The 16,727-nt window shown below is 45.7% G+C and overlaps 1 protein-coding gene across 2 annotated transcripts in view; it reads right to left on the bottom strand.

The window, feature by feature from the left end:
- ZFP64 (ZFP64 zinc finger protein) overlaps window positions 1-16,727 on the bottom strand; it is an 86,361-nt gene that overhangs the window by 18,658 nt on the left and 50,976 nt on the right. The window contains exon 1 of one of the 2 annotated variants that reach the window (XM_019799587.2): window positions 278-495. The exons of the other annotated variant lie outside the window; for it this stretch is intronic. Coding sequence (XP_019655146.2) covers window positions 278-383 — 106 coding nt within the window. The 5' untranslated portion in view covers window positions 384-495. Of the gene's footprint in view, window positions 1-277; window positions 496-16,727 lie in introns of those variants that run through there. 2 annotated transcript variants of the gene reach the window in all.

Raw genomic sequence — 16,727 nt, 5'->3', positions numbered from 1 at the left:
CCCTCGGAAAGGGTCTCGGGGCATCCTCCCAGCGTATCTGGGAGAGGAACCGCGATTTACTAGCGCTTGGGGGGAGCGGCATAGTTTACCCGAAGAATTTACAAGGAGGTGTAACTTACAAAGGCGCAGGGCCAGGGCGCCGAGGTCCCAGCCCCAGCACTCGGGCTGGAGGCTTCCCCCGCCCTTCCACGCCTGGAGCCCCGCACCCGCGCCGGTCCCGGGACCATCCGAGAAACTGCCGGCAGCCCCGAGGCGGGGCGTCCGCAGCGCTACTCACCCGGCACCCCCGCCACCCTGGGGCCAGCCTCGGCGAACTCCCGGCGCTCGAGCTGCGGCTCCTTGGAGTTGAGGTGCTGAGGCTTGGCCTGCTTGCGCCGCGACATGGCGAGAGGAGCGCGGCCCCCGGCGAGTCGCTGCGAGTGGCCTACCTCCCACAACCGCTTCCCGGAGTTCGGAAATTACCCCCCCGTTCCCCCGGCTGGAGCGCGCATGTCCTGGCAATTCTGCTCCTCAGCCGAGCACGGCGATTTATCAAGAACCCTGACGGCTGTTTGGCCCGGAGCCAAGACCTTGGGGGTCCCGGGGAAGCGTGGTCCGCGCCCCGGCAGCCCGCACCACCTGAGAGCTCGTTAGAAATGCAGACTCTCGGGCCCCACCCCAGACCCGCTGAATCAGAATCTGCATTTTAACAAGCTCCCCAGGTGATTCGCATGCACATTAAAGTTTGAGAAACCATGTCTGCATTTTAACGAGATCCCCAGGTGATTCGTTTGCCCATTAAAATTTCAGAAGCACAGCTCTCCTCCAACTTTCATGTGCGCTCGAATCACTGGGGATCTCGTTAAAATGCAGATTCTGACTCAGTGGGTCTGGGGTGGGGCCTGAGCTTCGGTATTTCTAACGAGCTCCCAGGTGATACCACTGCTGAGGCTGGGAACAGGCCGTGTTTTTAGATTCTGACTTAATTAGTCTGGGCGGAAACCTGGGCATTGGTATTTTTTTTTAAGCTCCCCAGGTTATTCTGATGTGCAGCCAAGGTTGAGAAGCACGACCTCCAGCATCTTCGCATTTAAAATTTAAATGAGGCCAGAGAATCGCCATCTGCAGATGAACCACTTTATTGAGGAGCCCGTTAAAAATGCAGATTCCGAAAGTTTTGGCTTCAGGCGGCAGAGCCCAGTAGTCTGTTTCTATACGGCGTCCCCAAACCCCACCCCATCCCTCGCGCGGTGACTCCAGAGCTCCAGGTCTAAGACCACACGCGCGGGAAGCCTCTGGGCCAACAGGGGCGTGGGCCCGCCCAGCAGGTGACTGAGGCGTGTGTGTGTGTGTGGGGGGGGGGGTTGAGCTAATTGGCGTTCATGCTCAGACTGGCTGGAACCTTGATGAGACCCGAGGGGGACCCCTCCTTGCACCAGGTGAACGACATCCAACAGGGAGCAAGGAAGCCACCTACATCCCTCAGGTGTTTACTTTCTACAAACTGGGAGTTGCTTAAGGTGGGTCTATGCCCTAAACTTGCCCAAACCTGCGAATCACGTAGGGGCCCTTGCTAGAAAAAAACCCAGGTTCGGCTCTGAATCCGTGGGGACAGAGGCCCGGGAGTCCGGTGTATTTAACAGCGCCCCTGCTGACAGCTGGCGCTGTGGCCGGGACGGCCCCTTGGGGTTCAACAGCCGCCTGTCACTCGCCTTTTGTGGGGTTACCGTTAGCAAATCCTAGGGCTGGGCCTGCGAGAAGACGATTTTTGCATTTCTCAAAAACTGAGCTGTTTTTCTCCAACTTCCCGCTGATTTTCACCTGGTGAATGGATTTTAGGGATGGTTGTGTAATACCAGGTGATGTCACTCAAGGTTAAATTATTTATATATTTATGTATTCATGTGTTTCCTTACGACTTTTTAGAAAAGTAATCTCTGCCCCCAACCTGGGGGTTGAACTTACGGCCTGGAGATCAAGAGTCGCTGGCTGTACCCCCTGAGCCAACCAAGCGCCCCAAGGTTAAATTTTAGAGCCTGTTTTTTTTTTTTCAAAGCAACTTTTAAACTTTTCTTCGGGATGTGCGTGTAGCTACACATATACAGAAAGCCATTTGAAAACATATGTCTGTGCTTATGTTTATCGTGTCTCTTGGAACGTCTCAGGAGGATACTGGATAAGCGGGACAGTGGTTGCCTCTGGCGAAGCCTACCCAGCCAGAAGGATGGGAGATTTCTGATACCCTTTATACTGACTGAGGTGTGTACATGAATTTATATATAGCATTTACATAGCATTTTGTCAGCTCAGGTGCACACAATTGGATTAATCCTTGGTACATGGCACTTGGTTATTACTGATCCATTGCTGGCTTACGTTTGGCTGCTTGTTTGTTCCCAAGCTTCTTAGGATATGGTAAATACCAGGGAACCCACCACCCAAAACTGGGAGCACAACCATAACCTGCATCTCTCACATGTGGCCCCCTTCTCCAATTTCATGGCCATCAACCTAAACCCTGCATTACTCATGCCTTTGTCTTTTCAGCAAGCTCTTTTGCACTTACATGTAATCTTCAACACAATTTTAATCTTTAAAGAACTTAAAAAGGGTATGTAACTTTCTAGGAATCCCCCCTCATTTACAATATTGCTGTCACTGTCATTCGTCTGACTGATGTGTAATATTCTATGGTGTGAAAATAGTTTATTCATCTCCCCTCCCGTTAATGGGCACTTGGGCTGTATCCCAGTCTTTCTGAATCGTGTGGGTATGATTTATGATCCTTCTAAAAAGTGTCAGAGGTTAAGTGAATGTACACATTTTTGGATTGTAGGTGACTGTTTAAGGGATTATGCTGAATTGGAGGCACCAATTTACATTTCTGTCACCAAAGTAAGAAATACTGTGGGCCGCATCCTTTCCTATACTCGGCATTATCAGATGTCTTAATTAATATACAGATGTCAAATTAATATACAATGATATTTCGCTGTGGTCCTGATTTGCATTTTCCCTGCATGTATGGTTTCAACAAAAAACAAAGCAAAAATTGTTTTTCACAAAAGGATAGCGAGTGATTAAATTTCTTCTTTTTGGAAGGCATTGTAATACTTTTTAATACATCTCTTCAAAGTTATGGCTGTACAATTCATTACTATGTTTGGTTTTAATGGCTTGACTTCAAGGGTCGGTCATAACTGAAAAATTGAAAACAAATATAGGGGCACCTGGCAGGCTCAGTTGGTAGAGCATACGCCTCTTGATCTAGGGGCTGTGAGTTCAAGCCCCACGTTGGGCATGGAGCTTACTAAAAAAAATTTTTATATATATATATAAAACTCATAGATTAGAGATCTAAGTGAAAGCAGGGTATCATTCATTGGCTATGGTAAGACTGGATTCTCCTCCAGTCTCCTTCACCAATTATACAAGTTGACTACTTGTTTTTTGAAATCCAGCTCATAAATACTCATCTTCCCTGATAATCAACCTGGGGCTTTTGCCAATTAAACTGAAGAGGGCGCATCACTACATCGTTAACAGATGGAAATCAAACCCACTGCGTTTGGACAATGTTTAAACAGATCAGAAAATTCTGTTGCTAAGTTTAAACACGCAGAATGAGGTGTTTCCAGGTGACACCTTTTCATTGTCCTTCAGCAACAAAATCACGGAACAAGGAAACCATGGCCACCCATGCATTTCAAAATATTTTCACCACAGGGTGTTTCTCTTGAAAATGAGTTACTTTCTCATTCTTTATATATCATCTTCACCCTGATATATATATATATGTGTGTGTGTGTGTGTGTATATATATATATATATAATTTTTTAAAAGATTTTATTTATTTGACAGAGAGAGAGACAGCCAGTGAGACAGGGAACACAAGCCGGGGGAGTGGGAAAGGGAGAAGCAGGCTCCCAGCTGAGGAGCCTGATGCGGGGCTCGATTCCATAACGCCGGGATCACGCCCTGAGCCGAAGGCAGACGCTTAATGACTGAGCCACCCAGGCACCCCTATTTTTTTTAAATGCTTGTTGGGTAGTCCCCTTCAAGAGAAAGTCAAATTTTCAACGCTTGTCACTTTTTAAAGTAAAAATGGAAAATCTCGGTAATTTTGGTAACTTTTTTGCCAAGAGATAAACGGTGCATCTCTGAATTATACAAGATTCTCCTTCTCCCTCTGGATCTCTTTATAAAGCATTATAAAGACTGAGAGGCAGTAAAATGTAAATAACATATACTCTTAGAGCCAGCGTGAGTTGGAATCCTGGCTTTGTGACCATGTGGTCCTGGGAAAACCGCTGTGTGCGCCAGTTTTCTCATCAATAAAATGGCAATGCTAATATAGCTAGGGCGGGTACGGGGACAAAGAGATTTCTCTATGCAAAGGACAAAGAACAATGTCTAGTGCCAAGGCCGTACTCCCTAATGTTAACCATGACTATTTATAATAATAGAGTAAATGTATTAGTTTACTAATAATAGTTATGTATAATAATAGCTCTCACTCAATTGGTGGTTCCAATTAATTAGGCACAGATATTGTTGTCTGTGACAATAAGTTGGAAGCAAACAAACCTGTGTAGACGTCATCCAACCCTTCTGAGTTGCAGATATTCTATGCTTTCATACCAGTTTCAGTATATGTGTATTATTATTTTTTTAGATAGAGCATGGGGGGGGGAGGGAGAGGGAGACAAAGAATCTTAAGCAGGCTCCACACCCAGCGCAGAGCCTGACATGGGGCTCGATCTCATAACCCTGATCATGACTTGAGCAGAAATCAAGAGTCTGAGGCTTAACCAACTGAGCCACCCAGGCGCCCCAATATATGTATGTTAAATGAGGAATTCAAAGTGACTCATTAAATATTGCTCAAGTAATTGCTTTCTTTTTTAAGAGAAAAAGGCATTGCTCATCTGACTTCTGTTCTTACTGCTACCTCTCCCCACTATGGATATAGGAATGAGTGAATGAATAAATGTTTATCTAGGTACAAAGGATTCCCAAAGAGGGTCTAAAGGCAGACAGGAGCAAATCTGACTTCTTTCTCTGCCAGGAATTTATTTGTTCAACTGATAATTTTTTGAGCTCACAGGATTGCCTAGCTCTGTTCCAGGTGCGAGGTATGGAGTGAAATGCAAGACATACAAGACCCAGAGAATGAAAGAATGAATGAGTGCATGAGTTCATTTTGGATAAGAATGGGTGCCACAATCAAGAGGACATGGGGTGGCATGAACCGAGAGTGAGTGGGTGGTGTGGGGGAGGGTAGCTAAGTTTGGCTAGAAGTGACCTTTGAGACAAAACCCGATGTCATAGACAGCCACGGGAAGAACCAGAGTTAGGGAGATAACAAGCAAAGGGTCTAAGAAGATCAGCTTTGGCGTGTTTGAAGGAAAGTAAGAAGCATCAGTGACTACTTGGTTCCCAGAAAAAAAAATATGGCTCGTAAAAAGTTGGAAAAAAAAAAAAGTCCGAGCTCACTTATGATGAAAGAAATGCAAGTTAAAAAAAAAAATTGAAATACCGTTTTTATCTTGTCTGAACAGGGAAGATTAAACACATGTATTAGCAAAGGTGCACATATACTATGATCCAGCTATCCTCCCCCACACTGCACTTCTCACACTTACTGCTCTTGAGAATCACCTGGGGACCTTGTTAAATGCCGATTCTGACTCCAGTGTGTCTCAAAATTTAACACGAGTGCAGATCACCTGGGGACCTTGTTAAGGAGCGGATTGTGATTTCAGTGCTTCTCAGCCCTTAATGTGCAGAAGAATGACCTGGTGATGTTGTTAACAGCATATTCTGGGCAACCAACCTACGAAGAGGTATTCAGCCTCACTAATTATGAGGGAATGAATATTAGATAACCATAAAATCCTCTCTTTTCTCCCCCATCAGATCAATAAAAATTAAGAATGCTGGTAACATCTACCGTTCGCAAGAGCTCAGGGAGTTTGGTCTTCTAATGCATTGCTGGTGGGAGCGTGAGTGTTTATAGCTACTTCAGAGGGCAATTTGGCAACACCTTTTTAAATGTGCCCTGCCAGTGATCTGTCAATTCTGCTTGCCATCTATTCTCCAGAGAAATGTTTGCCCATGCGCACAAGGGAAGCGTGTCCAAGGGATGTTTGTGGCAACACCACTGTGATAGTAGAAAAAAGAAAAAGCCATTAAGAAATATCCTAACTGCCCAACAACAGGGGATGGGCTAGGTTAAACTAAGGTTTAGCCATACCATGAACTACCAGGCAGCAAATAAAAGTAATCATCCAGATTTAGGTACACACTCATGGCTAGAGCTCCAGCTGCACTGCGCTGAAGAAAAAGCAAGTTCCACACTGATAGAATTAAACACCTAGTCACATCCATATATGCTTTCAATGGTGAAATATGAAAATCCAGAAAGTAAAAAGTACTGGAAGGGTATACCCTGGCTATGTGTCAAACAAGATGGCGGCCGGGTAGTAGCTTGAGGGAGGAAGGATTAGAGAGCCAAGTGTTTCGTGTCTGTGTAAGAAGATGTGATCCTTAGTATCATCTCCTTTTTTAAAAAAAATAAGAAATGGATTCCCATACTGCTTGACAGTTAAAAAGTTAAATAGCTAAAAAGCAATAATTAAAATAATTAAATTATGGTTCTGTCATACAATGGAATACATTCTGTATGACCATAACAGAGAGTAATGTATTTCCTTGTGCACTGATATGGAATATTCTTCAAGATATGTTAAGTGAAATATTCAAAGGACAGAACAGTATACAAATTATGCTATTGTGTGTATGTATGTATGTTTACACACAATAGCATAATAAAAACACATATATAATAGCATCTCTCTATTAAATTTAACACACACAGACACACAGGCACAAAGACACAGACACACGTGAATGCAGAGGGGATGGGGAACTGGTAACATGAATTATTCCTGGGGACAGGACAGCAGTTGTCTGAATGACTGACATCTTGATATACACTTTTTGGCAATCTCTCAAGTTAAAAATCTCTTAAGTTAAAAAACTTTCAATCATAAAATTTGGCACACCCACAACAGTGCATAAAACACAAGTGTGCAATTTATGGACTAAAACAAACATCCTTGTAACTACCACCAACTTAAGGTCTAGAACATTCTTAGTACCAAAGCCCCTCTTCACATGTTCCCATCCATTAGCTTCTCCGGCCTTCTGTCACCTTCCACCAGCTCTAATTTTGTGTCATTCTTATTTAAAAATAGTTTTGTCACGGTATGTCAATGAAACTTCAATTAAAAAAAAACCAGTAGTTTTGTCACCTAAATAATATTGCTTAGTGTTGCTGCTTTGGGAACTGCATGGCTAATATTTCTTCCATTGCTTCTTTAAGTTTGTGAGACGTGCCATGGTGTCACAGGCAGCTGCAGTGGATTTTCACTCTTGCATAAGCTCCACACGAATTTACCACATTTTACACCTTCGCTGCCAAAGGGTGGTTTCCACTTTGGACATTATGAGCAACGTCGCTGTGAACATTCTTACACAGCTTTCGTGGCTCGGCTGTGTAAGCTGCTCTACCCCCAGAACCTGCATTTTAACTAGATCCTCCCCCACCCCCCTCCATGACTCTCATGTGCGCTAAGTGTGAGACGTGCAGCGTGGGGGAGGGCTAGCTGCATAACACAGGCTCACCCTCTACTTTCCTAGGAACTGCCAAACGGTCTTCCCGTCACCGTACCAATTTAGGTTCCCAGCATATGTAACTTTTAAAATGAAAATGAAAAAAAAAAAAAGGGAACTAGTTAAAAAGTCACTAGGGCACAGTCTTTGTTGAAAATGTTAATAACCACTACACCGATCTTCACTTCCTCTTCTTTCCTTTCTGCTCCCTTGCCCCAGCCCCTGCCCTTCACGGATTAGAATATGAAACGATGAGATGAATTCCTGGAGGATACCCTGTGCGTGACACAGTGGATCGGGGCCCTTTATTTATACAGCAAACAGCCTCCAGTCCGCCGGCTGGCGCCTATGGGTTTGGTAGTTCCTGAACTCTGAAGGAATGCAGTTCCAGAAGAAGAATTCTAAGCTTCTAGACCTGAGGTGGGGTGGGGCAGAACTGGGCTTGTCAGTTGTCTTACCTGGTCCTGGGAAACGTCAAGTTCCGATCCCTTTCGGGCAACATTGGAATCACCCGGGCCAACGGTCACCTGCAGATTGTTTCTGTGTCTTGGGCAGCACAGTCTCCCTGACTCTGACATTGTCTACTAGCGCTTTTGCTCCGGAGCCATTCATCTGTCTAGCAAACATTAATTGGGTTCCATCTGGTTGTGAGGTTGCTAACCTCTAGGAAGGCAACAGCAGGCCTTTAAGGAAGTCACAGAGTCATGAGGAGGGAACACAAGTCATCAGGCAGGTACAAGACACTGCGAGAGAAGGTCCACACGGTGGTCAGGGAATGCTTCCTGCAACAGGTGGGTTCGTAACCCCGGATGTATAGGATGAGTAGGTCTTGGGCAGGTGGAGAAGGGAGGTGAAGAGGCTTTCAGGCAGAAGGGACAGCCTGTGCCCAGACCAGGAGGTAAAGAGATGGCCCTTTTGAGGAACCTCCGTCTGGCTGGAGGTGGGCAGAATGCTGGCTGGGGGGCAGAGGAGGTGGGTGGGAAGGAGACGCAAGGGCCTCATATGGCAGGCCGCACACATTCAACCCTTTCTGCTTCGCCTTTCCCCTCTCTTCCCGTTCAACCTCAAGACACATCCAGAGGCCGAGTCCAGGCTTGGTTTGACAAAGGTGAAGGTTACTTCACCTCTCCTCACCTGAGAAGTGGCCACGCTGGCAGAGTGAATGACTCTGGCAATGCATACAGTGAACACTCACAGACGCCCACCGCGTGCCGGGGCTGGGTTAGAACACATTCGGCATGGAGTACCTCACCAGAATCCCGCTCTCACGGATGTGTGCTTTGAGCAAGTCTCTTAACCTCTCGAGCCTCAGACTCCTCTGAATGAGGATAATAGTTCTACTGACCTCAAATGGTTTTCCTGAGTATTAAAACGGAATGTGGGGCACCTGGGTGGCTCAGTGGGTTAAGGGACCGACTCTTGGTTTCTGCTGAGGTCTTGATCTCAGGGTTGTGAGACCGAGCCCCGTGTTGGGCTCCGTGCTGACTGTGGGGCCTGGTTAAGATTCTCTCTCCCTCTCCCTTTGCCCGTCCAACCCCTGCTCGCAAACTCCTCCTCTCTAAATAAAATAAAATAAAAAATAGGGGCGCCTGGGTGGCTCAGTCGTTAAGCGTCTGCCTTCAGCTCAGGGCATGATGCCGGCGTTCCGGGATCGAGCCCCACATCAGGCTCCTCTGCTGGGAGCCTGCTTCTTCCTCTCCCACTCCTCTGCTGTGGTTCCCTCTCTCGCTGGCTNAAAAAAAAAAAAAAAAAAAAATCTTAAAAAATAAAAAAATAAAGGAATGTATATGAAGGGATCAACAAACAGTAAATAATGAAGAATATTACTTACAATTACTATTGACAGTCATCTACGTACTCCCTTGACACTATACTAATTTTGAAAACTACTGCAAAATATAATAACAATTTATTGTAAATGCAATCGACTTTAATACTTACATTGTGCTGGGCATGCTGGAGATACCTTGGTGAAAAAGACAGAAGGGGGTTCTGTCTGGAACACTCAGTGTTTAGTTATACTATAAGGCAGGCCCTAATGTGATCCTGTGTTTAATTAGGCTAGTGCTTTGAGTTTTTTTAACGGAGACCAAATAAAAGTGACAAACAAAACAGAAGATTAACTCTGGTGGACGAGGCTCCAAGAGATCACCCAAGGACCCATCTCCTACTTATTTCTGTACCGTCCCCTAGATGGCATCTCTCAAGGTGAACATCCACACCTGTGATCCAGTCCATGGGAAGGAGCGAGAGGAAGAGGAAGGCAAGCAGCTGCCTTTTATAGAGTGACCCAGAGCATGTGTATCACTTCCTGGTTGTATCCCATTGGCTAGAATTTAGTCACGTGGTCACACGTAGCTGCAAGGGAGTCTGGGAATGTGGCTTCTAATAGGGTGGCCATGTGCCCAATTAACACTTGGAGGGCTTCTGGGAATGGATCCTCCTGATACACAGACACACTCACAAAACAACCCGTCTACAAGACTATTCACTGCAGCACTGACAGTGCAAAAGCCAGGATACAACCCAAGTGTTTGAGTACAGGTCACTTGCTGAATAAACTGAGGTAAAGCCACACAATGGCATACTTTGCAGCCATAAAAAAAAGAACAAGGAATCTGTTTATGTACTCACATGTAAGATTCTCTGAATATATTAAATGAAAAAAGCAAGGGAAGCAAAAGGGAGGGGGAAGAATATATTCATATTTGCTTATGTTTGTATACAGAGATGCTGGAAGGCTGTAGAGTGTAGCGATTGCGGTTGGCGCCCCACCCATATCCCCTCGCCCTTGTCACCTTGGTGCCTGCTGGACTGACTGCCAGCTGTCAGTACCTGCATTATTTTCCTGAGGGTTTTCTCTGTTTGCCAGCATCCCCTTTGCCCACCTGTGCGGCAGCCTGAAAGATGTGGGTTATTCATCTCTTCTTGCCACCTCCGGAGTGGCTCTCGACCAGCAAATGCTGGGAGCTGATGGATAAATACCTCAGCTCCCTTGCCCCACAAATGGATAACTCTGAGGCCTCAGTTCCTTCCTGCCTCCCAGGGGTTCCCAGCAGGAGCAAGTGCCAGATGCCCACGGTGGCAACTATGCTGGTAACACACTCCGTAGCAGCTCTTTCCCTCCTCTGTCACACTTCTCCAGCCATCCCGCTATCAGTGTTTCCTGGGATCACCTCCCAAATAAACTACTTGCTCTCTAATCCTTGTCTCAGGGTCTGCTACTGGGGAAACCCCGAAAAGACCAAAAAAAAAAAAAAAGAAGAAGAAAAAGGAAACAAAGTAAAGCAGTTATCCATACAGACCAGGAAGGGAACACAGGCTGGGAAAGAGACATCTCAATGTACATCGTCCTATATTGTTTTGTTTTGCTATTTGGATACTGTGACTATACGAATTATTCATGAAAGAGCTCATAAAAACATTAGTAAGTCTAGTCCTAAAAAGAACACATTGGTTGTAGGGGTACAAGGAACAGTTTTTGACAAAGCCCTATTTCTGCTAGGCTCACTTCTGCTTGATGTCAAACCCTTTGCCATATTGCAAAGGTGTGAGTCCCCCCAACTCTTCTCTCCCTGTTAGGTGAGGGGCATGAGTCTTAGGTTGCAAATGGAATGGGAAAGTTGACTGTGAAGGTGAATCCTGGCATCACCTGTTCCGGCAGGTGCATTGTGGACTGGTGGTGAATCCACGACTTTTGGGCCTCAGTTGTATCACCTAAGAAGTGGACACAATAAATACCCATGCTACGTTACTCTCAAAGTTGTAAGGAAAATACTGGATCTAGTAAAGTTCACTCACAAGAAGTGTGCATGCCTGACAAGCTTATGGACTGCTAATCGATCAATTGATCAATCAATATGGTAAATGTATTTAACTTGAGGTGCTGGGCTTATAAAGAGTATATAGAAAACTAAAATGTATGATATTTTCACCAGGGATACTCATTGAAGAATAATGTAGCCTGAAGAATATTAAAAAATATAAACTTTTATATAAGACAGAACTGGTCAAGTCATAGCTCTATAACTTGGAACAAATGGTTGTATATATATACATATACATATATATATTTTTTAATTTATATGAGCGAGAGAGAGCACGTGCATGAGTCAGGGGAGGGGCAGAGGGAGAGGGACAAGCAGACTTCCTGCTGAGTGGGGAGTCCTACACGGGGCTTAATTCCAGGACCCCAAGATCACCACCTGGGCCGAAGTCAGATGCTTAACCAATTGAGCCAACCAGGTGCCCCCAAAAGATTTAATATTTCTGGGCCTTGGTTTTCTCTTTTATAAAAAGAGCATTATTGCAATTGTCTACTGTTTAGGGCTGCTGTAAGGGTTGACGAGATAGTAGTTGTAATGTGCTCTGGGCATTACTGGGCACAGAGGGAGCAGTCAATGAAAAATGACTTTTTCTACCCATTACTAGAGATATCCAAGGCTTCCTTTGACTCAGTTTCTGTAATGGAGGGTCTATTAATCAGGACTGTATGCTTGCAAGGAACAAAACACCCTTCCTTTTTTTTCCTTAGGAAAAAACAATAATTTGTGCCAAAGAACTGAAGGTTGGGAGTACATTTTTTTTCAGCTCTGGCTTCATCCAAGGGCTCAAATATCATGCCGCCTTGGTCTTCCTCTGCTCCTCTCGGCACAGTTTTGCCCTGTGTGGTTTGCTCTTAGGCACTCCTCTCACGAGGCAAGTTGCTTCTGACAGGGTCCTAAAGAGCCCCACCTCCCAATGTGCTTGCTCTTGGCTAATCCCCTCTTCTTGGCTGGACCTAGAGACTCACTTCTTTTTTTTTTTTTTTTTAAGATTTTATTTATTTATTCGACAGAGATAGAGACAGCCAGCGAGAGAGGGAACACAAGCAGGGGGAGTGGGAGAGGAAGAAGCAGGCTCATAGCAGAGGAGCCTGATGTGGGGCTCGATCCCACAACTCCGGGATCACGCCCTGAGCCGAAGGCAGACGCTTAACCGCTGTGCCACCCAGGCGCCCCGAGACTCACTTCTAACAAACAGAATTTGGCAAAAGGATGACATGTCACTTCTGAGATTACATTACAAAAAGACTGTCTTCCTTCTTGCTTACCTTATCTCGTTCTCTCTGGCTTGCCTCCTTTGATGGAAGCCAGCTGCCATGCTGTGAGCTGCCCAATAGAGAGGCCCATGTGGCAAGACACTGATGATCATCTCTGGCCAACAGCCAGTGAGGAAATGAGGCCTTCAACCCAGTGGCTCCCAGATAACTTAATCCTGCCAAGGACCATGTGAATGAGCTTGGAAACAGATCTGTCCCCCACATTGAGCCTTCAGATGAGACCCCCATCCCTGGCCAACAGCTTGATTACAGCCTTAGGAAGAAACTTGACACAGAAGACCCAGTTAAGACCCCTGACAAACAGAAACTCTGAAGTAATAAATTTTGTGTTAAGCCACTAAGTTTTGAGGTAATTTGTTACATAACAGTAGATTAACAATACATCTTTACCTGGAAGTTGGGGGCAGTGCCAGTCTTATATCCCCATAGTTCCAAGGAAAAGAAAGGCAGAGAAAGTGCCCTTTTCCTGATCATTCCAACAAAAGTCCCAGGATTCAGGCCTGGTTAGGCTTGATGGGCTTGTCTTGGGTCATATGCCAGTCCTTTAGACCAGGAGATGACAAACTATGGTCTCTGGGCCAAATCAGGCCACTGCCTGTTTCTCTAAATAGGCTTTGTGGGAACACAGGCTCATTTGTTGATGTTTATTGTCTAGGGCTGTTTTTGTGCTAGAAGTGTAACAGAGACTGGATGACCCCCTACATCCGAAATATTTACTATCAAAGATTTCTGTTGAAATCAGCAACCATTTCTGTTGTTTTAGAAAGAATTTGCTGACCCTTGCTTTAGCCCAGTATCTTTTTTTTTTAATTTTATTTATTTATTTGACAGAGATAGAGACAGCCAGCGAGAGAGGGAACACAAGCAGGGGGAGTGGGAGAGGAAGAAGCAGGCTCATAGCGGAGGAGCCTGATGTGGGGCTCGATCCCATAACGCCGGGATCACGCCCTGAGCCGAAGGCAGACGCTTAACTGCTGTGCCACCCAGGCGCCCCTAGCCCAGTATCTTTGACCAAGGTCATGGAGTACTTTGATAGGCCAAGTTTGGGACCATGCCCTCCCCTCATGCAGGGGGTGTGTCAGCCCCATTTGGAGCATATGGGCTGGAGGTGGGGGTGGAGTAGATCCCCAAGGATCATCTAGGAAATGCTCAGGGACGGAGGTTGTTAGCAGAGGGAGCAGAGGCTCAAGGTCTTAGCAGTGAACCTATATGGTTTGTATAACCGCACTATCCTCCTTATTCTGGGGAGCTAGTTGTGGTGGGACTGGCAGTGTTGGGGGAGGTCATCGAGAGGATATGACCACTGGTTGAACTGTGAGCTGGACCCCAGCAATTGGAGGCTCCTTACTCCCTCCCCAATCCTTGAAATATGGGTTCTGCTTGCCTTCCCGGCTCCCAGAAGCTGCCCCAAGGACATAGCCTTGAGATAGTGATGTGGTGCTTAGAGCATCTGGATGGAACATGACTGAACCAGTTAAGGCCTCTATGTAGATTTTTAAGGGGTGCCTGCGTGGTGCAGTCGGCTAAGTGTCCGACTCTTGGTTTCATCTCAGGTTGTGATCTCAGGGTCGGGAGATCAAGCCCTGTGGCAGGCTCTTCGCTACTTGCAGAGTTGGCTTAAGACTGTCTCTCCCTCTCCCTTTGCCCCTCACACAATAGATAAATAAATCTTTAAAAAATTTTAAAAAATTAAGCCTTTAAGATTTGGCGGGAAGGTACGGAGATCTATTCATCTTGCAACTGCCCAAGACAAGCGTCATGTGTAAGTTCCCTTGCTTATTAAACCTACCACCTACCAATCTGGAGTGGCCTGACTCTTTTTTCCAGTATGGAGCCAGTTTCAGATTACTCCCAGGAAGCTCCCCAAGAGGTCTGGACCCGACAGCTAGTTCTAGAAAGCTACTGATGGCCAGTGAGCAGGATGGGCTCGTCCTAGCACACTGTATCCCCCAGACCACACAGCTGCCCTAGCACTGGGCCTGTGCCTCAGTGGAGAACCATTCCTGGGCTATTTATATACCAAAGCAAAGAGGGAGAAGGACTGCCCTCCTCATTTGCTGAATTGGGAAGGCGTTAAGCTGGAGTTACCTGTGACGATATCCTTCTGCCATGTACAGAAAGCCCTTTGCAGGAGGAAAGAATAAGGCCAAGCAAAGGCCTGCCGTGATGGGCATGATCATGAAGGAAGACACACACAAGATCACCTCCCTGGTATAGGTTCCCAGGTCCCCAGGTCCCTGGGAGCAGATCTGACCCCTGTGTTTCTTTCTCAGATTCTGGAAACTACATAGTGTCTGTCCAGGAAGTGTTCTTACTTCTGCTAGTTTTTGTGTGTTTGCTGTTACTTGTAACCAAAAGAGTGTTGACAATACCAGATTGAGCTGTAGAGAAAGACCAGAGAGGGGCCCCCCTCCCCTGAAATCAGGAAAAAGCAAAAAACCTAGGTAGAAGCCATGGGGTATGTGAAAGATACAGAGTAGAGGACAAGGTACAGAGTCTAGAAAAGAAAACGAAACAAACAGATAAATGTGGAATATCTGAGGCTCGTCTATGGCAGAGAAAATACCTAAAAATTCCCAGAACTAATACATTAGTTTCAGCTTCTGATCTCCTGACGTCTGGTGGCCAAGCTTTCACTGCGGATACCTTCCCGTGTGTTTGTTGTCACCTGGGTCTTACAAGTATTTAAGCCTTGGATTAAAAGTCCCTCTAAGAAGGAACTAGTGTTTGGGTGCCTGGGTGGCTCAGTTAGTTAAGCGTCTGCCTTCAGCTCAGGATATGGTCACAGGTAACTCCAGCTTAACGCCTTCCCAGTTCAGCAAATGTGGAGGTCGTGATCTCAGGGTCCTGGGACCCAGCCCTGTGTCAGGCTCCGTGCAGAGTCTGCTTGAGATTCTCTCTCTCCCTCTCTCGCTGCACCTCCCCCCACTAGTGCGCATGCTCTCTCTCTAAAATAAATAAATCTAAAAAAAAAAAAAAAAAGAATGAACTCGTTTAGAGGTAGGTACCTGGCTGGCTCAGTTGGTAGAGCCTACGAGGCCCAATCTTGGGGTTGTGGGTTCCAGCCCCACACTGGAGGTAGAGATTACTTAAAAACAAAATCTTAAAAAAAAAAAAAAAAAAGAACTAGTTTCACGTGAGCGGATACGGAATGATTTCTGAATCTTTAGCCTCAGATGGGGGCGTGAAACTATTCCAACCTGTCAGGGTGCTCGCTGTGTAGAAAAAGTGCCTGGCCCATAGTAGGTGCTTAATAAACTCTATGGAAACAATCCTGAAAGATATATTGTTAAATGGAAGAAAAAGAGAAAAGAGAAGACCTGCTACAAGGCAGTATGTAGAGTAAGGGCCCATTAAAAGGAATTAAGAAAGAAAAAAACCAAAACCTATCCATACAAGCATGTGTAAGCACATAATTGCTTTTGGGGAAGGGAGTTGAGAATCTGGTGTGGGAAGGAGAATAGTTTTCCATTAGACCACACTGAGATGTTTGAATTTTTCCACTCTGTGCATGTATTACTTTTTCAATGAAAAATTTACTATAATGGAACAAACTTCGATAAAGCAAATATAGTAACATGGTGATTGAATCTTCAGGCAAAGGATATGGGTGTTCACCAGAACATTCTTTTAATTTCACTGTATGTTTTAAACTTAAAAAAAAAAATTTATTGGGGCGCCTGGGTGGCACAGCGGTTAAGCGTCTGACTTCGGCTCAGGGCGTGATCCCAGCATTGTGGGATCGAGCCCCACATCAGGCTCCTCCTCTATGAGCCTGCTTCTTCCTCTCCCACTCCCCCTGCTTGTGTTCCCTCTCTCGCTGGCTGTCTCTATCTCTGTCGAATAAATAAAATCTTTAAAAAAAAATTTATTGGGACGTGTTTATTTTAAAAAGCTCCCCTTCTATGATGAAATCAAAGCCAGTCCTGACGCTGTTTCCCATGCAGCTCTCAGAAGGGAGGAGAGCTC

Source organism: Ailuropoda melanoleuca, chromosome 13 (genome assembly GCF_002007445.2).
Source record: "Ailuropoda melanoleuca isolate Jingjing chromosome 13, ASM200744v2, whole genome shotgun sequence".
Classification (NCBI taxonomy): Eukaryota; Metazoa; Chordata; class Mammalia; order Carnivora; family Ursidae; genus Ailuropoda; species Ailuropoda melanoleuca.
The sequence above is the reverse complement of the archived record's forward strand: the minus strand, read 5'-3'. Positions and strand labels throughout refer to the sequence as shown.